The sequence below is a fragment of the Lontra canadensis genome, unplaced genomic scaffold (genome assembly GCF_010015895.1).
Source record: "Lontra canadensis isolate GAN:19392208 unplaced genomic scaffold, GSC_riverotter_1.0 scaffold39, whole genome shotgun sequence".
Taxonomy (NCBI): Eukaryota; Metazoa; Chordata; class Mammalia; order Carnivora; family Mustelidae; genus Lontra; species Lontra canadensis.
The window spans coordinates 17505998-17533631 of NW_022631033.1; the positions used below are offsets into that span (position 1 = coordinate 17505998).

A 27634-nucleotide genomic window follows, 5' to 3' on the forward strand; every position below is an offset into this window, starting at 1 on the left:
GAATTAAACCTTTCATTTTTAGGTGTTAATAATACCATATGCAACCAGGACTGAAGTTCTACTTAATAATGATAGCAGACAAAGCAGTAGCAGTAGAATGCCACGGTAGCTAACAATAATAAGAAAAAAAAACCTGCCATACAAAAGACTAAATCTTCATATCTCTTCCTATTTAGGCTTTACGGCAATCTTGCAAAGCTGGGGGATGATAGAGATAATTAATTTTTTTTAGAAACAGAAATTTACTCCACTATAAAAGTTAATTTTTCAAATGAATTGGCTAATACCCCCCGTTTTCTTACAACCTGCCTTTCTTTACTAGCCATTTGCTTTCTCTCCCTTTTCTCAACACTGCCTGCTTGCCCCTCCAGATTCCTATCCATCCTCCACCCTGCTCTGTGTCCTGGGAAACTCACCTAGACGGATCATATCAATGAGTGCTTTTGGTCTTTAAGTTCTTATTACATTTGGCTAATGGGAGGCAATGGCAGGAGACCGGTGGGCAGCAGGAGTGTGGGGGGTAGGGGTTAGACTTACCCTCTCTCAAAGTGCTGTCAGGGGCTGTCTCCAAACAGCTACCTTCTTCTGCTTCCAGGGACCTCTCCCTTTCCTTGACCTTTCAGGCCCAAAGATGATGTTTCCCCACTTGTTGCTATCCCTTGCTCATATCCTTAAACCTTGCCCACCTTTGTATATAATTCCCTTACTAAACTTTCCTCAAATTATCCATTTCAAGTGTGCTGTTTTTTTTTGCCAAGACCCTAATGAATACAATTCTCTATCCCTGTATCTTTGAAACACCTCCTTCAAAAGCTACCAAAGCCTTTTCACAAATATCGCCCAGTTAAATGGCATTGCCTACCTTGATTTCTTCCCGCAGCACCGATCACCTGTTGCTTCATCATATTCCTATTCCTATAATATTCCTATTATACTCAATAGACATGTGATCGACCTGTCTGTTTTCTCTTCCCATTGCTGCTCCTTAAACACAGTAATCTGCAAAGGTCGTTTCCTCAACTCTCAACTCATCTTTCCATATTTTCTCTACCAGGACTTTGCAATGCATGATCACTATACTGATGGCTTTCCAAAAGATCTCTTGAATCCTAGACTGTCATTCATACTCTAGTGCTGTTATTTTCAACCACTAGTTTTAGCTACATGTCCCTAACTCTAAGTACAAAATTATCAAGGTATAGAAAACCAGTATTTCTTTCTAGCTTTCTCACTTCCCTGAACTGACCACCAGTTTCTAAGTCCATTCTAGCATTCTATTCATTTCCATATATATAATTATTCCTTTATAAGTGGCTTTCATCTTTTTCTTCCTTCTCCATTGCTAATCCACTAAATTGGATTTAGGATTAGCTTCAAGTCTGGTAGTTGCACAAACTTTCAAATTAGTATCTTCCACAGTATCTAGCACATGGTCTTAATCATTTTGCATTTCAGTATTTGTTGAGTTAGTGGATCAAAACAAATTATAAAGGAACTGGTTTACAACTCTTTTATAAAAATTTAGATAACTAAGGGAAATACGTAGTATGTTTGGAAAGACAAATACGGAAAAAATACAATGCTCATATTCACAAGTAACCGAAGTACTGCTTGCATGCCAGGTACTAAACTATATACTCATATATGCATAGCTCATTTAATTTTTACACGTGTGCATGCATGGAGACACACACAAATGCTTATAGAGGAGATATTAACACCCACATAATACTGATGAGTCAATTAAGGTTCCAGGAAATGAAGTTCAAGTTCATAAAACCAGAAAGTAGAGGACTGTAAACTAAAAAGTATGTCTTCTATGTTAAGTCACAATGTTTAGTTTACCATGCACAGTGAACCTGATTATATTTATCATCAAGCTTTGAGCAAAAGAATGTTTTGGCTTATGTAAATATTACTAAGTTTTATCTAAGTAAGACAAATTAGTTAGTGGTATTAGAGCTCCCTATCAAATTCTCTGCCTTTTCTGATTTACTGGCCTTAGCTCGGGAACTGGACATGAGGAGGGGTAGGAGGCAGGATGGTGGAGACGGTGTAAGAGGGCTGAGCCCTAATTCAAGCGCCGCATTCAGATGGTGCTTTTAGAATCAAATGGAAAGCATAAGTTGTCAAAAAGTCAAACTGAAACCATGAGTTCTCCAGAAAGGACATGAAGCAAGCAAACACTGGGGCTCAACCGTAGCTAAGCTGGGTTTTTACCGTGAGTTTTTACGAACACATTAGCTACCTGCTAAACCAACCCTGAGGGACAGCAGCCTGCCTTGGAACGGGAGTAAGCGAATGGGAGGATGGGAACTGGCACTTGTTGCTTGGTTCATAACCCAGATTAAAAATGATTTTTTTTCTCTATTTTAAAGTGCCTAATAGTAGGAGTTCTCAATTTAGATGAACTGTAGTGGAAGGACTAAGGAGGGTAAATAAGCCTGAAAGTCACTCTCTATCACTGATAGGGTGTTTAAAACTAGGTGTGCTCCACTGATGGATTGAGACATTATTGGTGAGAATGTACTGTGAACACGAAGAGCAGAAAAAGAACCACAGACCTCGAGTAACGCTGACTGGGTCAGTTTATAAAATACTGTTATTTTTCACTGAAACTTCATGAAACAAAATGACCCATGGGAGACAACAAATAGATATTTTCCAAAAATGAAGGGCATTGTTCATGGTTTTTCAAGAACATTATAAATGCTATAAGCTATTTTAAAAAATAGGTCAATGATAAACATACAATGCTCTTAAGTACAGCAAAGAGCCCACTTAGCTTAGTGTTTTCTGCTTGACAGAGCCACAAGACATTATGTATATGACAATGCCCAGTCGTACCCTCAAAGCAGGTAATAAATCTGTAGAACTCTGCTCCCTTTCGTTCCAGCTCATCCTCACTTTTTTATATAAAAACACCAATGGTCCTTTTAAAGCAGGGATACCCAATTTTTTGAATTGTGAACCTTATGAGTGTAAAAATATTCTGAGAACTCGTTCCATAAATATATGTGCCCGTCTGTAAATTGTAACAAACAGTGCTATACCAATACATAATAGATAGATGTAAAACTTACATAGAAAGAGAATTATAATAAAGGATGGAAAAGAGATAAAGAAATTAAAAATTTTAATAATATCTTAATACTAATTTACAAAATATCTTTTGGCTCAATTAAGAAAACCTTAAAAAAAATCTTATAAAAAATTGTGAGGTAGATTTGAGGGTCTGATTCTAAGTTCATTTTCAATAGCTTGTCCCATTAATCACATTAGCTCGGAAGATATAACTGAGACATGTAAAGCCACGGAAAAAGGTGCATTGTTAGCACTACCTAGTAAATAAAAATGCTTATTTTTAATGTAATTTACTAATTATAGTAAGGTTTTAACTGAAATTCTGCTAGTAAAATTGCATCTTTCTTGATGTTTTCTAATAGGTTCATAACACATCTAAACACAGATTAAGGAAGACTTTAAAACAGGTCAGAAAATTTTGTTTTTCAAGTTTTTTAATTATATGTAGCTAAAACAGCAGGGTGATACATTTACATCATTTTTTGGCAAAAAAAAAAATTCCCCAAACAGCGGACATTTTCTAAAAATCTATTTATTCTCAAATGTCTTCATTTTTAAAAATTTCTTTAAAAATGCAGTCATTTTCCCATTTACTTGAAACATGTAGTATTTGCCTTCAAGGGTTTGATTATGTTTCTTTTGTAAAAAGTACCTACATACAAGTAAAAAATACCTATGCACATGTCATTTGTCATCACAGGTGATGACAAATTTTCAAACCTCTTGTTTTCATTAAAAAAGAAAAAAAAGGCACAACAATTCCTGAAAATACCAATTCATGAAATAGCCAGATAACCTCTTGCTGCTCTAAGATTGTCATTCCCTTGGATTATCTGCAATGTTATGTATGAAAGGCCCGCCATTTAGGATAGTACCCATAAGTCTACTAAGTTGGGCATGTGAAAAGTGCAACATGTCACGACATGCTGAAAGTGAACACTTGAGGGAGCCTGTCCGTGCCAATCCCTTGCTACTCAGACTCCCATTCTTCCTCAGGGAAAACCTGGAGCTGACTGAGACGGGCTGACACATGGACCTGATGAGGCAGCCAGCGTCAATCTGTGTATTAAATATCAGCAAATGTTAATTTCTTTATTCAGAAATTAGGAAATTACTATTTTAGTAAATTAAAATTCTCCTATTTTTTCCTGTTCCCAATGGCTCATCTTGTATGTTCCACAGAATGTTTACACTGGAGACTTCTGCTTTAAAATATATACTCTTGAGGATTTAAACATTTCCAAGACAATTTCAGACAATGCCAACAAAAATGGTTACCCCCAAATTTCATATTTCTTTAGTGTCGAGGGTTTTTGAGAAGATTATTATCAATACCAGTTTGAAGGAACAAAAGTGTTCTTTAGAATAAGCAGCAATATTCTACCACTTACATAAATTATTCTGATAAACCATCAATGATGTTGACTATCAGAATCTATCAATTCCAGGGGCACCTGGGTGGCTCAGTGGGTTAAGCCTCTGCCTTCAGCTCAGGTCATGATCTCGGGGTCCTGAGATCGAGCCCTGCATCAGGCTCTCTGCTCAGCAGGGAGCCTGCTTCTCCCTTTCTCTCTGCCTGCCTCTCTGCCTGCTTGTGATCTCTGTCAGTCAAATAAATAAATAAAATCTTAAAAAAAAAAATCGACCAATTCCAGTACTATTGTAAAACAATGTAAAGCTAAATGGGTTTTGAATGATAAGACCATAGCTACATTTTATCGCTTTATAGAACAACGGAACTAAAGTATAATAAAACACAGGTGGTTATTTTCATTAGTAACAAGATTTAAATCAGTTTTAAAAGAGACTAGGTGACTTCCAATACATGGTAAGAGTCCTTTAGAAAATTCATTTCTCCAGGAAAATCAGAGAGAAGAGCAAGGGTCTAAAGCGGGGCTAGCTACCCGATTCCAAGTCTGACATCTCATCTCAGGGTGTGTGGCTTACCTTTGCTCCATGCTTATGTAGAACTTCCATGACATCATTGTGAGCTCGCTCTGCTGCGACGTGCAGGGGAGTCATGAAACTATGGAGAGGAGAAAAGGAAAAGGAATTTCCTAACTTTTGTTGCATTTTCCCTTTAAGAACCGCACAACTTCTTCTGCAATTACACTTACTCTTTATTCTTTTCATTAACATTCGCTCCTTTCCTAAGTAATAGTTCTGTCACTTGTTTTCTTTTGGGATGCAGGGAGGCCACAGCACAGTGCTGTAAAGTAAACACAACTAAGTTAATAAAATAAACTTCTATTTAAAAGTACATTCCAGAATTAAATAGCATCTGCTGATGATTTAGAACATTGTTCTGTCAAAACACACTTATATATTTTACATTATGGAGATGATCAAATTCTTTCTAGATACACTGGAAGAATAAGACACATGCCTTTAAACCAAGGTGAAATTATCTTAGTTAAGCACTAAGAAGGACTTTCTTTTCCTTTGGACAATAAATAATTATCCAGTATATACTCATTTGAAGGTATCAGAATGCGGCCTCTCCAAAGCCACAGATACCCTCACCTGACCTAGTCAATCCCTCATGAGCTTGTCAGTCACATAAATCAATGGTTCTCAAACCCTGCCACAGAACTACTCCTAGCACTATAAGCCAATATGCCCAGGGACAGGCAAGAAGGTAATAGACTTGAAGGACTTTAGCGGAAGAAGTATTCTCAGAAATTTTATGTTTTATCCTGTATTTATACAATTTTTGTATTCAACTTGTTTTATATAAATGTTTGTATTAAAATTTTAAGAGTAAAAACCTACTTGCCAATGAATAAAACGAAAACTCCAAAAAAGCAGGTCAGGTTTACGCTGCTGCTCTGAGCATCTCCAGGCATAATCCTGGAGAGCTTGAATGCATCTGACCCCAGTTTGAGGGCCATGTATTTAAGTGCACATACAGTTGGCCCATTTCAGTTTGCCAGCTCTTTTAATGTCGTTTTCAGCAAGAACCGACTACAGCTTGATTTTTTTTGTGCCAGATATATGTGAGAATGTTAACGGAAGCATATTTACAGGTCTGTGAGATAGGCATCGTGTATGTTTAAATTTGAATTCAGGAATAATTTTACCAGCCCTACATCTGAAACTTAATGTGGTCAATGACAAGGAAAATAAGCTAATCTTTCTGAAAGGACATTAGAAGAAAAAAACATGAACAGTTTATAAAACAATTTGTACAGTCTGGAAAAAAAATCACAATCTTATCATTTTTCTATAATGAATGTAGTAATTCTCTGGATAATTAAGAATAATTCTTTGGATAATTGCTTCAAAGGATGATGCAAGCACCTCTGAAAATAATTTTCTCTGTATAAACAAATAGTCTTTACCTAGCAACCATAAAAAAAAACACAAAGATTCTAAAAAGAAAATCATACCTTTTATTTTATGAAGGAACTGGCCACCAAAGTAGATTTGTTATAATATGGTTGGGTAAAGACAAAAGTAAAAATAATCCCCAAATCAAGAGTGAGCAAATGTCTATTCCCTCACCCATGAAAGCAATCAATGCAACCAACACTAAAATGGTAATTCTTGGCATTTCAGATACTAAAGTTACTTTAAGGTTTCTGAAATGAAATCATCCTTTGTACCTCCACTACTATTACTGACCTAAGGAATGGATTAACAATAAAATCTTACCAGTGCAGTTTCATGAGACTGTGGTTGTTTGAAATTAATGATTTCCAAAGCGAGTGTTTTTTTGACTTTGGCTAGATCTGCTTCTCTGGCTGCTTGTAGTAAAGAATGACCTTTAAATTCATCTGTTAATGAAATAATGGTTGACAAAAAAGATTTAAAATCTGTACCAATCATTTTAGCAGGATTACAAATCAAAAAATTATTAATTTTACATATTGCTCTATTTTACCAATAGCAGCAGCAGATTGATACAAAGATAAAGGTGACAAGGATGTATAGTTACTGAAAATTTTTGAAAAATGTATACTCTGAAATAAGACTGTTTTATACTCTCAGAATTCATAAGGATACACATACAAAGGATACACATACACTCCAGGTACACTTAAACACAAGCAACCAAAAATGTCCACCAAATGGAAACCAGTTACAAACACATACCCACTGGACTACTTCAGAGCTCTTAAACAACAAAGATAGGTCTGTACATACTTTCATGAAAGTACATATAATGAAATGAAAATTCAAGTAGTAAAAGAGGAAAGACAGGTTGACCCAATTTATCGCACTGTTACTACTACCATTGCCACCACAACTAAATACAAGAAATGGTACCAAAAAGGCACTTAGAAAAATAGTCGCCAAATAATAATAGTTTTAGCACAGAGAAGGGAAGAACTGAACTATGAGTTTGAGAATTTTTCCAAAAACAATATTTAATTACTTGTACAAGATTTTTTCAAAAGTGATTTTTTTTTAAAGATTTTATTTATTTATTTGACAGAGATCACAGGCAGGCAGAGAGGCAGGCAGAGAACGAGAGAGGGGGAAGCAGGCTCCCCGCTGAGCAGAGAGCCCGCTGCGGAACTCGATCCCAGGACCCTGAGATCATGACCTGAGCTAAAGGCAGAGGCTTAACCCACTGAGCCACCCAGATCCCTCAAAAGTGATTTCTAAATTAGTGGCATGAATAACAATCCAATACTTAAAAACTTACAGTCATTTTTTCTATTTTTACAATCCTGGTTTGTATTTTGATACGACCACTTGCTAACAAAAAGCTGACAATTGTTCTAAAAAGATATAAATGGTTTATAACCGAATATATTACACAGCAGGCCTCTGCAGCTGCCTACTACCGCATTCCTTTCTTTTCCTCTTTCTCCTCTCCTGAGTTCCCCATCTTACTCCCTTCTGTTCCTCAAAAGACAGAAAAAGAGATGCACACACACACACACGTGCCTTAATAACTACTATTATTGTTCAAGGTCTCAGTTTAGATACACTGGATAAGCCTTCCTGATGCTCCTCATTATTGGGTTAGGATTCCATCTTATGAAGTCCACTGCAGTTGCATTTACCCTTCTATCACAGGACATACCACATGACCTTATTTGCTAGGGGAGTCCCATCACTTAGCACACTGCTCGCTATATAATACAGTATGTACTCATTTGTTGCGTGTATGCTGAATATTTATAAGTCATGGCAGGTTCAGAGGAAAACCATTTTTATAAAACCTCTTATTTAGTGGTACCTTATCATTGCTAAATTCCTCAAAGATTAGGAATTTGAAACATCAGAAACTCAAAGTCAAGTTCAAATGAAATAAAAGTAAACCAGTACTTTCAAATAACAAAATTATAGATTCTCATTTTAATGAGCGAATTAGGGATAAATCAAGTGAGAGAATTACAAACTGCCATATGTAAGGAGCGGGACCCTGACCACTACAAAGGAAAGAGATGTCCTGAGAACTGCTTTCAAATAAAAAGTACAATTTCGCTTTGGTCATCAGTCTAGAAAAATATCAGTTGAATTCAAATCATACTGGCTTTTTCTCTAATGACAAATGTCCTACGAATATCAAAATAATAAAAGCAATTCTACTTTTTCAATTATTCCTTTAAGTTCAGTAAAGGTACTCAGGAAAAACTTAAATGGACAAATTCAAGAAAAACATAAACAATAATACTGTACTACTAAGGAAATCAAGAAATTAGGATATAATAATGCAATTAAACAACATGATATTTTCTCAAATAACAAGAAGTAAAATATTCCTTTTCTTTGCTCTTTTCAAAAAAGGTAAAGATTTCTGCCCAAATTGACCTTCGAATGTAAAATATTTTATTGATGTATACTCAAGAATAAAAAAGAAGAGAATGGAAAATCTATCAACAATATAATGGTCCCTTCTAAATGCAAAGGTTACATAAAGGTTTCTTTTTAAAAATCTCAAGGAAGTACTTAAGTAGCTAAAAAGAAAGCAGTAAAACTGCAAATTACTCACACTTACCCTGAAAACTTAATATTTACAAAATGCCTTAAAAATTTCTTTTCAAATGCATTTTGAAATTAGAACGAAAGCTACTTTCAATATTTTCTCCTCTAGTATGTGCAGAATCCAAACTACCTTGTTCATTTGGCTTCATGGAAACAACATGTGAAAAAAAAGAGAGAGAGAAAAGCAGGAAAAAAATGTGTATAATGAAAATGCTATGACCATGGATATCATCAAAATATTGTTTTTCTTTGTTTCTTGTATAATTTTCTTTAAAATGAAAAAGACTATATTTATTTGGCACAGAGAGAGAAAGAGTACAAGCAGGGGAGCCACAGGCAGAGGGAGAGGGAGAACCAGACTCCCCGCTGAGCAGAGAACCTGATGTGGGACTTATCCCAGGATCCTGAGATCATGACCTGAGCCAAAGGCAGTCGCCTAACTGACTGAACTACCCAGGTGTCCTCTTATACAATTTTCTTAAAAAGAACTTAAAAAGTAATTGAACTTAAAACGTAAAAAGTAATTTAAGAACTTAAAAAGTTCTTAAAAAGAACTTAAAAAGTAATTGTGAATGCCTACTGTAAGGCAGCGGACATGACGAGGAAAACCATACTTAGAGCAGTTCCAACTTTGTTAAATCCTTTTCTTCAAATAATTCCTTGGTAGAATCTTACTTAATAAAATAAAAAATATTGAGAAGGTTGAAAAATACTCTCATCAGGGAACTTCTTTTACAAAACTATACAAATTTCTATTAACTCATCATCTGTACAGTGGAATCAGATGGTCCAATGAAATGCACTATAAAAACTCATACTACTACTCATAATTTGCAAAATGTTTGATAGGAAAAAGAAGTTAAAGGTGATATGGGGATAAAGCTAAGCCCTGGGTACAAACTAAAAGAAGGAAATTAGAAAAAGATAAAAAAAAAGTTTCGAGTTCAAGTCAATAAACCTGTGCATAGTGCACAATGCACCGTGTTGGGTTGAGGGTAGTTGGACAGATGGGCCCAAACACGAAAACCAGCAATACATTTTTATTAGGTAACAAAGCACCGCGCAGTTGCTAAGAAGACAATAATAAAATGAAAAGTCTTTCTAAGAATTTAAATTTCACTGGAAAGACAGAACATACACATAGAAGAAGGAACTATATAATGCACGATAACATATGACAAGGGTCATACGAGTGGGAGGGAGAATAAAGGCACTTCTACAAGGATTCATTGCTAAGACATCTGTCTAGATATAATCTGGTTTGTGCTGGCCTTTAATCTTGTTGATGTCATCTGTTCTAGTACCAAAATAAGTTTAAACTTCTAGTTAAGCAAAATGAAAATTGCACCTCTTCCTGTCTTAACATAAGCCAGCTTAAAATCTGGTTAAGTTTAAACGACATTATCATCATTTTGACGCTGCCTTTTTCTTAAGTTATCATTTAAAGATTTTCTTCGGCATTGAAGTCCAGTTACCTGATTCTTTGAATCCTGAGAGAGAATACCAATCAGGAGACCAGTTAAATATTGGATAGGTGAGGCCTAGTTTAATTTAAACCTGCAATGCCCACATATAGAATTAAATATACCTCAGTATTTGATATGACCAGTAAATGTAATGTGGTGTCCTGAATGAGATCCTGGACCAGAAGAAAGATCTGAGGTAGAAACTGAGGAAATATGAGTAGAGTATGGTATTTAGTTAATAATGTATGTCAAGTATATCATACTAATGTAAGATGTTGACAGGAGGGCAAACTGGATATGAAATATATGGGAACTCTCTGTACTATTTTTATAATTTTTCTGTAAATCTAAAACTATTCCAAAACAAAAAGTTTATCTACAAAACATGCCCATGTATATGTAGGTAATATATACCAGCATTTGAGACTATTAATTCCACCAAATCATAAAAAGGATCTTACTCAAATTAGGGCAAGTGATCGTACTTGGGCTATATAACACACATAAAAAATAGAAACATGACTGTACAATCCTACAGGGGTTGTGAAACAGTGAGTCCTCAGTAATGTTATATATCAAATATTATTATCCACAGTACAAGAATATAAACTCTGTGAGCGCGGAGAATTTTTTTCTGGTTTGTACGCTGTTGTATTTCCAGTACCTGGCACACAGTAAGCATGCGATAAATGGTTACTGATTGACTCAGCCTCATCAGCCTTAAAAGAAAAGTACAGGACCCGAAATGAGGATTATAAAGTAGTGTATGTGTAAGAACAGAAGGTTAGTATTGAAGTGGGACAAAAGACCAGTTTAAGGACTAAACTAACAAAACTGAGATATTCTAATTTACAGCAAGCAATATTGAGTTTAGGATATAAATACATACAAGTCAATCTCTCCCGGAGCTCAGGAGTGGGAGCCATATCTACGGCGCTTTTGCCATGGCAGTTGACTAAGGTAGGATCGGCACCGTGGCTAAGTAACAAAGAACAGACTTCCACGCGATTCTTGGAAGCAGCCTCATGGAGTGGAGTGAACTGCCAGAGATCCATAGCATTAACACAAGCTCCATGCTGAATGGAGAAAAAAAAGTTTTAGGTCAGTGATCATTTCGCTGGGTCAAATAAAACACAGAAGACATTTATTTCCCTTGTAAATTTCAGCTATGACTCTTCGAAATGTCAAGAAGGGTTTTAGCTTCTTTAATATCAGTTTTTACAAACAATTTAAAATAAAGTGAATGTTATAAAAATTTTAAGGCAACAGTAATATTTTTAAAACATCTTTTATTTTCTTAAAACTCTTAACTGGCCTACGAATCATGTGAAAACTTATGACAAGTTAGAAAAAAAAGCAAGTAATGCTCAGTATTTTAAAATTTCTCTTACCTTTAGTAGCAGTTCTGTGACTTCATAATGTCCATACGAACATGCATTATGAAGAGGCACAAGTCCACTAAATGAAAAAAGGCTAATTAAAGTACTGCAATTTCAAATAATGTAGTCATTTACCCAAGAAGTGCTAAGAGACAAAATTTTAATAGATTCCAATATACTAAAAATATCTTAAAGTATTTAGTACGAGGATACAAGGCATAGCTAATGTTTAACCTTTTATATTTACCTTGTGTCTTGTGTTTATAACCCTTAAATATAATGATAAAAATACCAATTAGAAAAGTAAGTAAGAGCATGTGTTAATTGACCACTGCTTGCTTTATAGATCAAGTATCACAGAAAAATGTTACTTGAGAGTGAGTTGAAATATTTCTACCATTTTATTTCATTTTGGAAAGTAATTTCCAGCTTAAGAATGAAATATCCGAACTCCTATAACTTGCATCATTCTGTGCGAGTCAAAGACTGCCATTTTTGTGGTGCGCTTCTCTTGATGACTCACCTATCGTACACCCGTCTGGTTTTGGACACGCACAAGGAAACCGAGATGTACAAGAGCATCAGGCACGTGTGCTCCTATACTATTGGGACACCATTTGCATATGGCAAACCAGCAGGCGCCGACAAGGAAGAAGCAGCACCACAAAGAATAGATTTGGAATGACAGATTCCCTCTCTGATCACTGTCTCAAATACTGAGTTGTTTCTTCCTTTCCTATGTCTTCTGACATGGAGAGGGGCAAAGTGAAAGAAACCCTCCTCTCTGGGCTGCTTCGCTTTATGCTGCCAATCACAGGAGTGTATTAGGGACCTCCTTTGCCTGGGCAGTAAGGTCAATATCTTCTTGATTTTAAGGCGGGATAATGAGGAATGTTAGCCTATCACATAGGAGCAGAACTACTTCCTAGATGCCCCGAAGACTAGGTAGGGAATGGGTACCAAGTTTTCTAAAATTTGCTTTCTTAGTAGTCCCTCCCATCTCCCACCACTCCCATATCAACCTTTGTAAGTTTTCTCAGGTCAGATGTCCAGGATTTTATCAGGATAAAAACCAAAGTAGAACATTATAAACTTACGATTTTGGTTTATCCATAAAAGATGATCCTTACATACCGGGTGAATAGGATAGCTATGTTACTGGCTTATCAGAATTTTCAGTCTGTTTTATCTCCCTTTCTGGAATGTCACTTGAGTTGAAAAATCGTAAATGTAATTGAGAGAAGCAAATTTTAACTTCAAATAATAGAAATGTGATAAAATTTAACTAATTTAGGCCATCACCATGAGAAAGCCTCTTCAGTAAGTAGAACATGAAAATGGAGTCAAACCGAAGTTCTTGACATTCTTAAAATGCTACAGGAGCTGTAAAGAAATGGGTGCCTTTGTCCAGTGTGCAAAAACCTTAAGTGTTCTGGATGCGGTGAACAAAGCATAAGGATTCCTGGGTGAGACCATTCAAGGGAGTAAATGGACACACCTACCCTTTGTCTTTCGCGTGAACATCGGCTCCGTGCTGGAGAAGCAACTGCACTATCCGAACTCTGTTGTAGCCCGCTGCTAGATGTAGAGGGGTAGACTAAAAAAGAAAAAGAAAAACACATCCCCTCCTAAGGTAAATCGTTCTTGCTTTGTCATTTCATCGCTGTTTACTTAGACTGAAACACAGTGAACGTGCACACACGCAGAAGAGGCAGAGTGGAAGTGACACAAGGTCATATTTCATAACTGGATGATAGACAATTCCTTCATCTCGGGAGGCAAATCTAAAACTTTAGTGTCATTCACCTATTTCTCCCACTTGTTTTTTAAGGCCTTCAGTAATCTAGCTCTACCCCAACTTCTCTACTTTCTTACTGCTTTCCCACAGGAACGATTCTCAGCACTCTGGGAAGACTTCTTAGGGTTCACATTCTTCACAGCCGGAAACGTTCTTCTTTATCCTACTTTTCGGCCCACTTTTCAAGTCTGAGTGTTTCAATCCCCATTCTATCATAAGGCCCCCCCTACAGAGCTGGCTCTCAAAATTTCTCTTGAATACGAAGGTTGAAAAGCCTCTCTAAAGAACAATTTGAAGAAACTTTAGTGGCACCAAAAAGGACAATGGACCGTATTCATTCCATGTGGCTGTTAGCAATGGGTCAAAATGAATTTGCTGTATCAGATGCAATGACATGACAAGATAGTATTTAATTCTATTTTATGTACTATATATGCAGCATAAATACAAAATAGTTTCTCCCCAACTAATTTCCGCCACATTAATTTGAACCACGTTATTAAAAGGTTCTCTGCTCATATTTTATATGGTAATGAAAAGAATCAAACTTCTTTTTAAAAAAAAAAAGGCAATGACATTAAATTAAAAGGTTCTCTGCAACCACTGCAATTTCCCCACCTTTGCTCACTTACTTAAAGTTTAAATACTGTAACAGCTTTTCACACAGGGTCTAGTATACCTTAATGTACTCTCATTTTTCCTGTCTTCTATCTGGGCCTTGATATTTAGGAAGATTTTCAATTTCTTTTCTTCATATACTATAAATGGCAAGATAACAAAAGTATTACTACTGCTTTCAAGGCAGTATATTTTATATATTCTGAGAATCTTTAAGTTTAGGAAATAGTTTTGGGCAGTTCACAGCTAATAATGAGGAGACCAAGTAGATGAGAAGAGAATCCCAGAGAGGATGTCAGGAAACCTGATTATATTCCTGGATTTTATGAAACTATGAAAGTCATATTCCCTATACATCTCAGCCTTTTCATGTATAAAACAGATAAAATCATTCATCCTAGCTAGTTCAAAAATGTGCTAAGAGAAAGTTTTATTTCATAAACACTTATAAAATGTAAAATACCATATAAAAAATAATTAAAATTTCTTTACCATCAAACAACTTGCCCATCCAAATTTCTGATTCCAGACACATGTCGAATGTTACTGCAAATAAGACTGCCAGGAAATATCAAGTTATCTGCAAAACTGTTTCTCCCCCTCCTTTAATATTTTAAAGATGCTGCTTCATTATCTTCTGGCTTGTATCATTTTGGACTAGAAATTTGCCAACATCCTTATGTTTGTTCGTTTGCACATGTGGCTTCTGTTTTGGATACATTAGTACTTTCTCTTTATCACTGGCTTCAAGCAACCTAATTTGAAGGACATTGGTATGCCCTTCTGCTGCTGCTGTTCCTTCTCCAACTTCTCCTTTTGTGATGCTTGGGGCCTGCTAGGCTTCTTAGATCTGTGGTTCATAGTTTTCACCAACTTTGGAAAATATTCTATTATTTTTTCAAGTATTTTTTTCTGTCCTCTCTCTCCCACCATTCTCTCTTTAGGGAACTTCAATTACAATTATGAATATATATATGTGTATATATATACACATATATATATTCATAAATTTTAAGATACATATTAGGTTGCTTTCAAAGCTTATTTTTAAGCTTTATTAAATAGAACAAGAGCAACCTTTAGACTAGGACTAATTTCCCCTTCCAGGGAGGTATGACCCTTCTGAGTACTCTATGATAGCTGATGAATGAGGAAGTTTGCCCAGTCCGGCTGGTAGCAACAGAATGATCACAGATGTGGTGCAACTTGACGTGCCGGGATTGCTACCTCTAAATTCTCTTTCAGTGGTTCTTTTTATCACCCCATGTGGCTTCCTCAGACTCCTCTAATCGGTACTCAGCTGAAAGGAGTCAGGGAAACTTTGCATATCTCTGGAGCTCTCTTCTTTGCAGTGCTCTGTTCACTGGCCCTCCACCTGCTAACTCTTGCCACGTGGTCTCCCAAGCTCCTAATTCCACCTTCTCATCTCAGGGAGATCACTGGGCTCCCCCTGGGTTCCTCTCTCTGATTTAAGGACTGGAAATGCTTTCTAGGCAGTAAGCTGGAGCAATCACACAACTTGGCTTATTTAATGCTTATCTCTCAGGGGTCACTTCCATGTACTGCCTGATGTCCAATTTCTGAAAACCATTGTTTCATATATTTTGTTTAGCTTTTTTATAAAAAATAATTTCAAGAGGGAAGATAAAATTAGTTTCCATTACTCTATCTTGGCTCACCTTCAGGACTGAATTGGACTTTACAATACAGTAGGGAAGCTTCCTCCAGAGACAATGACTGCTTTGGTTGTCCGGCCAATAAGTCAGTAAGCTTTTACAGGACTTAGCTGACATTTATTATTATATGAAAAAAACTGACATCTTCATTACTGATGCACAAAAAGATTTTCCTTTTTCATATTAAGAATCTTTTGCAAAATTTTGTTCAAATACATTTAATCTAATAACTGTTTTTCTTATTCTTAAAAATGAACAAAGTCCCTAAATGGATGAATACATATACATACACTTTAACTGTTTATTTAGAAGGATAAAACAGAAGAAAAAATATTTAGTTTCCAGATTTTTAAGAAGCACTGAGACTAAAAATTATTTATAGTGCTTTGAAAATGGTTATATATTTAGTTTCTAAATTACTGTAATTAGGTAAATTAGAAGACTGTAATTGACAAGGTAGGAAGTGATAGGAGGCTTGAAATAGAGCAGTTGTGAAAGAAACAGAGTTGAAGAGTGAGTATCAAAAACTATTAGAAAGCAGAATTGATAGAATCTGATAATTGATGCAGGTAGTAAAGGATACAGCAGTTCCAATTCAAAAATGTCAGTGATAGATGAAAAGAAAGGATTGATATAGGTTGGAAAAGGGAAGGGAGGAGAGAAGAGGAAGCCAGAGGGAAAGATTTCGAGGTTTGGGCTTATCGAATTTGAAGTGCCTGATACCCCAGTGATTACAGGACTAACTAGAATTCAAGGAGTGGTGAAGGCTGAACATAAATTTGGTTATCACTCGCATTCATTTAAGATAATGCAACACTGGGGTGCCTGCGGGTCCAGCTGATTAAGTGTCCGCTCTCGGTTTTGGCTCAGACCATGATCTCAAGGTCATGAGATCACACCCTGTGTTGGGCTCGGCACTCGGCTGGAGTCTGCTTAAGACTCTCTCTCCCTCTGTCTCTCCCTGTCCCCATGCTCTCTCTCTAAAATAAATAAATAAAATCTTAAAAAATAAAATATTTTAGCATTTGCAATATACATGGCAGCATGGTAAGTGCTAGGGCCAGCGTGGTCACAAGAAAGGCACAGTACTTTGCCTTTATGAGTCTACTTATTCCTCCAAAACATGAGTCCCTAAATGAAATAACATATATACTAACTCCTCAAAAGGCCAAAGAGGAGGAAAAAGAAGTCTAGGGTCTGAGGAATTACCCAGAGAAAGCAGACAACTACTATTAAATGTGACAAATACTGTAGGAAAGGAAGTTCAGGATGTCCTAAGCGGCTGCACACCTAAACCACTCTGAGGCCAGCGGCGGGGGCTGCCATTAGGGCAGATTCTCCAAAGAACTGTTCCCCGAAGGCAGACTTGAGAGGAAACAGAAATCACTGAGGCAGCAGAATGAGGAAATTTATTCCAGGTAGTATGAAGAGCACATATCCATTCCACCAGACACAGAGGCATGAAAAAAAACTCTCCAGCTATTACACTCTGTTAATTATCCTAGCATTTAGAAAATCACTTTTATCATTACTTTGCCATTTGGCAACTGAGGTATAAAAGTGGCACTGTGTGTTAACCTTTCATCAAATTTAGTCCTAGACCACATGATTTTAATTGCTTTGCATCAGAAGATAGTAGTTTGAGGGGCGCCTGGGTGGCTCAGTGGTTAAAGCCTCTGCCTTCGGCTCGGGTCATGATCCCGGGGTCCTGGGATCGAGCTCCGCATCGGGCTCTCTGCTCAGTGCAGGGCCTGCTTCTCTCTCTCTCTCTCTGCCTGCTTCTCTGCCTACTTGTGTTCTCTGTCTGTCAAATAAATAAATAAAATCTTAAAAAAAAAAAAAGAAGATAGTATTTTGGTATATAATGTTTAAATGCTAAACAATATACCTACTGGACTTTTTCTAGAGGAAAAACCTCTGGGATCTTAATAGGGTATGTCTGTTCAAATCATCCTTTGTTCTTAATTTTTACTTTTTCTTTTTGCTTTTTGTCATTTCTTCAAATTTATTGCATACATTTTACAGATTTGTATATGCCCTCCAGTGATGCTATTAAGTTTGTGTAATTAGCATCCGCATTGGAACTACTACTGGGAAAGGCTCATCTCACTTACTCTGTACTTACTGTCTCTCTGAATTCATCTATTCCCTTAAGAGTCAGCTACCGCTACTTAGGCGCTGCTACCATTTGGCGAACCGGCGCTGTCGTTCTCGCTCGCCTCCATTCGTCCAGCCATCTTCAGTTCAGGTCTTCTGCCGCCAGAGTTGCCACCCACCCCCAGTTTATTCTCTACAGAACAACTACAGTGATCTTCCCAAAACTGCAGTCTCAAGTAATTTCTGCTTCAGGTTCTTCAGACATTTCCCACTGTTCTTAGGGTCTCCCGCAGTCTCACATATTACACTTAGCTGCTGAGATTTTGTTGTTGTTGTTGTTTTAAAATTTTTATTTATTTATTTGACAGACAGAGATCACAAGTAGTCAGACAGGCAGGCGGGGGTGGGGGGAGCCAGGCTCCCTGCTGAGCAGAGAGCCCGATGCAGGGCTCGATCCCAGGACCCTGAGATCATGACCCGAGCTGAAGGCAAAGGCCTTAACCCACTGAGCCACCCAGGAGCCCCCCTTAGATTTATTCTTAAGAGATTTTTTTCATCGGAATATTCAAAAAGCCAAGCATGAGGAGTGATAAACTATGGAACACTTGCAAATATACAAACTACTTTTTTTCTGCTGTAAGAGAACGTTATCGCTGACATTTCATACTGTGACATGTTTATAGAAAAAGGAATTCCTCCTTAAGGAAATCTCATAATTCCAAGTTTTCTTCTTGGAATCAGGCTGTAGAAACAAACAAACAAACATACATATCTACCCTTGTCTTTTATGATATAGATTTGCAGCAAGTAAGACTGCTTTAACTTACCCTACACATGCATGCAGAGTGAAAAGAGTTGACAAGCAACAGCCCTGTTCAAAAGCTGTGCCTGCAACCTTACCGTTAGTCTGGGTAGCACGATATAAGGAAATGAGTAAAGGCTTTTATATTTGCGGTTTGCATCCCGGCTTTGCAGTTTTACAAGGTATATAACTTTGGACTAATTTCTCAGTGTCTTGGGGTCTTGCCTTCCAATGTCTGTAAAATGAGAATTGTCATTTCTACCATTTTAGGCTATTCTATGGATGACAGAAAACGGTATAAGCACCTAACACAGTATCACACAAAAAAAGCATGACAAATAGTAGTTACTACTTATTATCACCTTATTAAGTATCTTACACACTTAGAAGTTATTTCTTAGTGGTCATTTATCAGTCCAAACCTTACTTTAGCTGTTGGCACTATCTGACATAGAGGATCACTTCCTCCTTCTTGAAATATTTCTCTCCTTGGTATCTGGGACACCAAAACCTACCTCACTGGTTTCTCCTCAGTCTTTTTTTCTGGTTGCTTCTCATTTTCTTGACACTGGAGTACTCCATGACTGTGTCCTTAAATCTCTTTTCTTCATTATCTATACTCATCCCTTTGGTGATCTTGTGTGGTCTTGGGCATTTATTTAACTTTCATACACTGATGACTTCTTAATCTTATCTCCAGCTCAGTCCCCTTAGCTGAACACCTGACTCTCGTCATCTAACTTCCTACTTGACATCGCCACAAGGATATATAGGAGACATCTCATGATCATCATGTACACAAGTGAGTTGCCAGTATTCCCTCCAAAACCTACAACGAAGAATTTCCTATTGCTGTCAATAGCAACTCTATCCTTTTTGTTCCTGAGGTCAAAAACTTTTGAGTTTTTCCTGAGTACCATCTTTCCCTCACACACTACACTCACTGCAGTGAGAGTACTTCTGTTGGCACTATCTCCAAAATATCTCCAGAATCCAATCACTTCTCTGTATTGGATTCTCAGACTCCAATACCACTGGCCTGGTCTAAGTCCCCATCCTCTCTCAGCTGGCCAAGTTGTGACAGTCGTCTATTTGGCATTCTTGCTTCCAGCATAATCCCCTCAGAGTCCAGGCAACATGGCCGCAGAGTGGTCCTGCTAAAATAGACCAGTTAGATATACCAGTCCTCTGCTCAGAACCTTCAAACGAACCTTCTTTATCCCACTCTAAGTAAAAACCAAGTTTGTATAATATCTAGAAAGCCATAACAAAACTCTCCTAATACTGCTCTCCAATTTTCCAACTTCATCTTTTACTCTACTCCCCCTGGTTCACTCCACATGGTTCAAATGCCCTAATTACTAAGTAGCTGAAATGACTGGAAATTAGATTGTACTAATAAGTGAAATACCATCAGAAAAAATTATAGGCCTACCAGTAACAAAATATTTTCCCACTTAAATTTAATTTCACATGTGATTTAATAAATCCAAACAACAATGAAAGACAAAATATTCCTGGGGGTTAAATATCAAAATAAAAGAATCTTATGGATTCATAAGGCAGCTATCAGCTTTCAAAAACCTATATTATTATTATGTGCCCAGAATATAAAAATTTAAATTCTAAATCTTTTTTTTTTCCATTGAGCAAAGAAATCATGATAACTATGTCTTAAGATTTAAATGCATTATTACACATAGTCAATCCCAGAGGAATTTTAGCATTTACATTTTAACACAAAACACACATTGCTCCCTTGCAAATGACTGCTGGGTACAAGGAAAGCGTTCCTTGATCTGATAGTGTTGAGAAAGCTCTGGAAGTTTAACCATTACCATACAGAATATATCCCAGTCTTTGGAACACTGTTCATCTAAAAAGCATAAAATATAAAAATTAACTCTTAATTTCTTAAGATTGTTTTTATTCCACTTTTATAAAGTACACACTTTAGGATATTCCTTAGATAAGATTTTAAAATGAAGATTCCAAAATACCAATACTCCTTGGACATCTGGGTGGCTCAGTCAGTTAAGCATCTGCCTTCAGCTCAGTCATGATCCCAGGATTCTAGGATCGAGTCCTGTATCCCGTATCGATGTAGGGACTCGATCTCCTGCTCAGCAGGGAGTCTGCTTCTCCCTCTACCTCTTGCCTGCTGCTCCCCCTGCTTGTGCTCTCTTGCTCTCTCTCTTTCTCTCTGGCAAATAAATAAACAAAATCTTAAAAAAAAAAAAGCAATACTCCAAATAATTATCTCTTCTCCTTTTGTTCTGTCTTTGGACACTATTTTTCAAATAAAATACAAAGAAGATTGCCAAAGACTGGTCCTAAAATTATTTGTCACAATCTTTTACTCTAACACCTGTCACAAAATAACATACAGCGATTATTTATTTGTCTCCTCTAATCTACCCTGAACTCATGAGAACAGAGACTATATCTTAATTTTACATTTGAAGGCTTAACACAGTATCTTATATTTAGTAGGGTATTAAAAAAAGAAAGTTTTTGTTAGCTTTTGATTTACGTTACTAAAAGGGAACAGAGGACATGAAAAACCTGGTTTGGTGAATGTGACTTTAAATCTGTGTGAGTTATACCTACATTTCAACAGAGGCCTGAGTGATGTTTGATGCCTTCCCTAGGAAAGAATAAAACCACAACTGTGAAGCCATGATGTAAGCCATCAGAAAGCTATCTAACCTCATGATACATGATACATTTGGTTTTCATTAAGATAAAGGCCCAGTTTGACCTCGATCAAATCTTTTGGAATTTTCCAGACCATGGTGACTAACTCATCCCGGTTTGCCCAAGATTTTCCTGGTCCCAGGAAACCCATTCATCCCTGGCAAACGGAGATGCTTGATCACTCTACTCAGTTTCATGCTGAATGAATTTCCTGGTTACTGGAACTGTCCCAAGTCAGAAAATTGTGTGTGTGTCTGTATGTGCGTGCCTACGTGCAAGGGCACACAGACATTCTGAATAAAGAAAGATTTATTCCTCTGCCAAACTAGGAAAAGAATCCTATTAAAAGTTGGCTCAAGAGATAACAAAGGATACTTCTCTTCCCATTTAAACAATTCCTTTAAAAGACCCAAGTGTAGTCTTTCTCGGTCCATACAAGCCCCACATACTAGTCAAGCTCTTCTTCCAGCCTCTTGCTCTTGCTACAGTTACAAAAATGGCTTCATCAGATAGAGCTTTATGGTCTTTTCAGCACTTGAATATGCATGTAAGCATCATCCAGATTCAATAACCATTCACTATTAAGACCTGTGACACTGGCATCTGCCACCTCTTTTCTTGTCTTTTATTTTTCCCACTGAAGTGTTCTGAAGCAAACTCAAGACACTGTTAACATCTCGCTCTTACATACCTCCCAAGGTGTCCGTAAAAATTATGGGCATTTTCATTTAAAACCCCAAAGTTATTACATTTAACAAAACAGTGGTAAATCCATTTAATACCCATATAAAGCACCTTCCTAACTGCCTGAAAAACTTTCTCAAGTTGGTTTGCTGGATGTCAGGATCAATTCTTTTGGTTCTTGTACCATTAAGTCTCCCTACATCTACAATGGTCTTCATCTCTTTTTTTCTTTGTTCACGATCCTGACTTATTGAAGAGACCTTGTTAGTTGTTCCCTTTCGTGTGTGCTGATTTCACTTGCGCCTATCTCTGTTTTCTGTGTTCCACATAAATTGGAACTTCCTCTTTCACGTGAAACTTCTTCAGCAAGAATACTTCATAAACAATACTTCATACAGCATTGTATCAGGGGACATATTATGCCTAGATATCCTCCTTTTCGTGGTAAGATTTCTCTGTGTACCATCAGTTTTGCAATTATTATCTCTGTGACCTGTGAATTCCGGAAATCATCCTTGTAAATTTAACTCCCTGCCATCATTTTTTTTTAATTGTGTTATGTTAGTCACCATAAAATACTTTTTTTTAATTGTGTTATGTTAGTCACCATAAAATACATCATTAGTTTTTGATGCAGTGTTCCAAGAGTCATTGTTCATGTACAACACCCAGTGCTCCATGCAATACGTCCCCTCCTTAATACCCACCACAAGGCTCACTCATCCCCCACCCCCTCCCCTCTAAAACCCTCAGTCTGTTTCTTGGAATCCACAGTCTCTCATGGTTCATCTCCCACTCCTATTCCCCAACCCCTTCATTTTCACATTCCTTCTCCTAATGTTCTCCATGCTATTCCTTATGTTCTACAAGTAAGTGAAACCATATGATAATCGACTTTCTCTGCTTGATTATTTCACTCAGCATAATCTCCTCCGGTTCCATCCACGTTGATACAAATTGGATATTCATCCTTTCTGATGGCTGCGAAATATTCCACTGTATATATGACCACAGCTTCTTTATCCATTCATCTGTTGAAGGGCATCTCGGCTCCTTCCACAGTTTGGCTATTGTGGACATCACTGTTATGAATATTAGGGTAATAGGGCCCTTCTTTTCACTACATCTGTATCTTTGGGGTAAATACCCAGTAGTGCAATTTCAGGGTCATAGCGTAGCTCTATTTTTAATTTTTTGAGGAATCTCCACGCTGTTTTCCAAAGTGGCTCCCACCAATAGTGTAAGAGGGCTCCCCTTTCTCCACATCCTCTCTAACATTTGTTGTTTCCTGCCTTGTTAATTTTTGCCATTCTAACTGGTGTAAGGTGGTTATCTCAATGTGGTTTTGATTTGAATCTCCCTGATTCCATCTTTTTATAAAGTATATACAAACAAACAGAAGATCATTACACTTAAAAATTCCAAAACTTATTTCCACATTTTTATAAAAACATACTTTCAGTTATAGTTCCAAAAAAGAGGTGTTACATATGTATTTTCTCAGTTTTGTAACTGGTCTCAATTATCAGTTATCTTTACTCACCATGCACTCCAACAGAATTCCCTTTTATATTATAAAAATAGTGTATTCCCTCTAAAATAATATAAAGTAGAATGTTCTCTCTACTTCTTCCTCTGGCTCAACAAAACCCTTTTCTGAAGGGAACCACTGTTTATAGATGCACAAGTATCACTTGAGATTTTTTACTGTGTACATAGACACGTTTTTCTGAGTTCTTTTTGCTGTTGTTATAGTCACACAAATGGATATTATACTCTTCTGTAATTCACTATTTTTCTTTTAAAATATTAGTATATATAAGTTTATCTCATTCCTTGTATAATATTTCCACTGTTAGCTATACCATGATTATTTGCTCATTGTCTAGAAGTGAAGAGTCAGGTTGTTCCATCTCTGTTCTGACTCTTTAACAAAAAACACCTCACTCAAACTTCTCATTTGGTTAAGACAGATCAGTATTTCCCTTCCACAAATAAAATGCTATTATCAGCCATTAATATAAAATTCCCAGGAAAATATAATAACCACATAATCAGGGCTTATTAGATTTCTTTCAGGCAGAGAGACATGATTAATCTGCTTGCTAGGTACACCTAAGAAGTTCTTGGAGACAGTGATACTTTAATCAAAATCAAACAACTTGCAAGCTAGAGAATCAATATAGGCACGAGTCCATGGAAACACATATCACCAATGCCTGTCTCCTCGGGGAGATTTAAAGCAGTACCATAATGAAGATTATATAATCTCCTTGAAGTTTTCTCAATTCTTGGGCTTTTATAAAGGGAATTTTATTTTTTTTTAAAGACTTATTTATTTATTTATTTGACAGAGAGAGAAATCACAAGTAGGCAGAAAGGCAAGCAGATGGAGAGGGAGAAGCAGGCTCTCTGCTCAGCAGAGAGCCTGATGTGGGGCTCGATCCCAGGACCCTGGGATCATGACCTGAGCCGAAGGCAGAGGCTTAACCCACTGAGCCACCCAGGCGCCCCTATAAAGGGAGAAACTATCTGGGGAATGAAAACTGATGAACTCAAGTAGAAATAACAACTTTTCTAAAAAGACATTTTATTCATGCCTTTTTCAAAAACTAGGTCTCCTTTAACTTGTTTCTTCTACAGATTACACATTACTCGATCCTCCTATAGTAATGTTTTCTTCTCCAATCTTTTCCTCTGGTCCTGGGCCTCCTGATCAATGCTACTCTAGAGCATAGTATCTCGAGCTAAACACATACATGGTCTCATCACAATGGACTATATCAGGACTATTACTTTGCAATAACAGACATGATACCACTCCTAGAACCTAAGAGTGTCTAACATATTAATGTTTTCTGTAATAGGGTAAAAGTTAGCAGACAATCATCCCAGTTTCCTCAACAAGTTATTTTCAGGTTAAAATGAAATGGAAGTTGGGACGCCTGGGTGGCTCAGTTGGTTAAGCAGCTGCCTTCGGCTCAGGTCATGATCCCAGCGTCCTGGGATCGAGTCCCACATCGGGCTCCTTGCTCGGCGGGGAGCCTGCTTCTCCCTCTGCCTCTGTCTGCCTGTGCTCGCTCGCTCTCCCTCTGTCGCTGAAAAATAAATAAAATCTTTAAAAAAAAAAAAATTAAAAAATAAAAAATGAAATGGAAGATATGAAAACATTTTGAAAATGCAAAGTTGTTTATTGAAAATAGTAGCTAAAATCTATTAGGGACTTTCTAGGTACGAAGGACTTTTCAAAATGTATTATATGCATTAACTTGGATTTACTTGTATTTACCTTACACACCGATTACCAGAGCTAGAAAACTATTATAATCGGCATATAGAGGAGGAAACTGGGGAACAGGGAGACTAACACAAGAAGTCAACAGCACCGTCAGAGATCAAATCCAGATGGTCTGACCGCAGAACTCCCGTTCTGCCTTCCTCCTTTTCCTCTGGCTGGCTGCTCAGGTTCTAGATAGCATGTTCGGAGATGGACTAACACGGCTAAGTGGCAGGAAGAGTAACTCACGGTGGGCAGGGATCCCGGTGGTGGCTCTAACTACCTCAGCACTGATCCTCAGCACTATATGTGAAACCCCATGAATGAGGAGAGTGTGACCATCCCCCTGGATGAGCACCCCTGAAATGTAGGGCTTCTTAACAACAGCTGTGTAGAACAGTAAGTAGTAGAGGACAAGAAAGAATAACAGGAAACTGAAATCGGACAAGGCAATTTATCGGTGTCTTTCCTAGAGCAGGGTTTTTCTACATATCTCTAACAGATTGTCACTTGGTCTCTTGAACTAAACCCCTGCAGTTGCCTCAACGGCTTTTTCCAGAATAATTTCCTGGATACTTTCCTGGTTATCCTCTGGCTAGTCAATCAGCTCCCTAATGTGTGCCATCTTAAGTTCGGCACTAAGTCAGATATGGTCAGATCCAAACCAGTGAGCTCTCATTAAAAAAAAAAAAAAAAAATGTATTCAAGCAGAGCCAGATGGCATGCCATCAGATTCTCACAGTGAAGGTCCCAACACTGCATTGGGAGGCTGGACTAACTACCTTTTATGTTTTCCTCCAAGGAACATTCTCTGAATTCTAGATAGGCTGCATGAACAGAGGTAAATATGATTGCTGTTTCCCAGCCTCAAAAAGGACAGTCTTCCAAACACCTGTCATCTTTAAGAATGAACCTAAAGCATTTGAAAACTTGTAGGATTTATGAAATGGCTTATAAAATAAAGTTCCTGTACTTCAGCTGCCTTATATAGTAAAAATTTATTTTTAAATTGAGACTATAAAGGACTATCTTTATTTTAAGTACATATATTGGGAAGAGAAGGAGCGGAGAAAGGAAAGGCGCATACAAGAAAGAACAGGAAATCCACAGAGGAATCTTTGTGAGAATAAAGTTCTGAATGCCAACTTAATTCAATTTTAACTTAACGTTCTCATCATGGAAACTCCAAGGGGATTCTTCAACAGCCAGAAATTTGTTTTTTCTCTTTTCCAGCCTCAGATTCAGCAGAATTGAAATGTACACATGAAAATGGGTTTCTAGATTCCTCTCATTGGGTTTGTATGGGAGGGGGAAAAAAAAGAATGCTTAGCACTCTCAGAAGGTGCAACATTAATTATGCATTGTTTAATGAGAAACAGCTGGCAGACTTTATGGAAACCAGGTTTCGTGCCTGATACTAACCTGATGCTTTATCCCTTATGCAGAAAAGTTTTCACACTACTCAAACTTCGCCTGAATTCTTTTTATAATTAATATTCACAGTCTCGGGTTTTAAAATCTAAACATCAAAGATTCTAACTTACATTCAATAGAGAGCTGACTTATTCTTGAAACAGGACACAAGGTACACTGATTGGCATCTAAAGATTATTTATGAGGGACTCATTCTGCATTAAATCATTAAATAGTCATTTTAACTGTGAAAATTGGGAGAAAGTCCTGTAGCTGATTTTAATGTTGTTAAGAGCTCTAGGACTTGGGAGATAGGTTGTCACCTCAAAGTTCCTTCAGTGATAAAGTCCTTGTTGTTTCTGAGCGTGTGTATGTGAATCTGGCAGCTGAAACTAGCCAAGAGCAGAGAGCTCTACTTCTGTTCCCTGCCCATGGCCCCTTCCCCAATCCTAAGAGGTACTGAGTCCTCTCTGAAACTAGATTATTTTAATGGGCATTTTTATGGTCTCCGAGTAGGGTATTACCATGCTACTATCTTCACAAAAGATAAATCAATACAGGAAACGTTTTATATGTAGAGTTTGTCTATTTTCAAATTTCCTAATTCAGCTATCTAAATATGCATTTCAAATAATTATGCATGGTATTCATAGTGTTGTTTTTCAAGTTTTACTATTGACACTATTCTTAGCAGAATAAGACA

General features: G+C 37.1%; 1 protein-coding gene across 1 annotated transcript in view; it reads right to left on the reverse strand.

Annotated features, from left to right (window-relative positions):
* TNKS (tankyrase) overlaps positions 1-27634 on the reverse strand; it is a 199671-nt gene that overhangs the window by 52832 nt on the left and 119205 nt on the right. Inside the window, 6 exon segments of the mRNA XM_032869968.1 lie at positions 5032-5110; positions 5202-5293; positions 6739-6860; positions 11380-11566; positions 11882-11948; positions 13372-13466. Of these exon segments, the coding sequence (XP_032725859.1) occupies positions 5032-5110; positions 5202-5293; positions 6739-6860; positions 11380-11566; positions 11882-11948; positions 13372-13466 (642 nt within the window).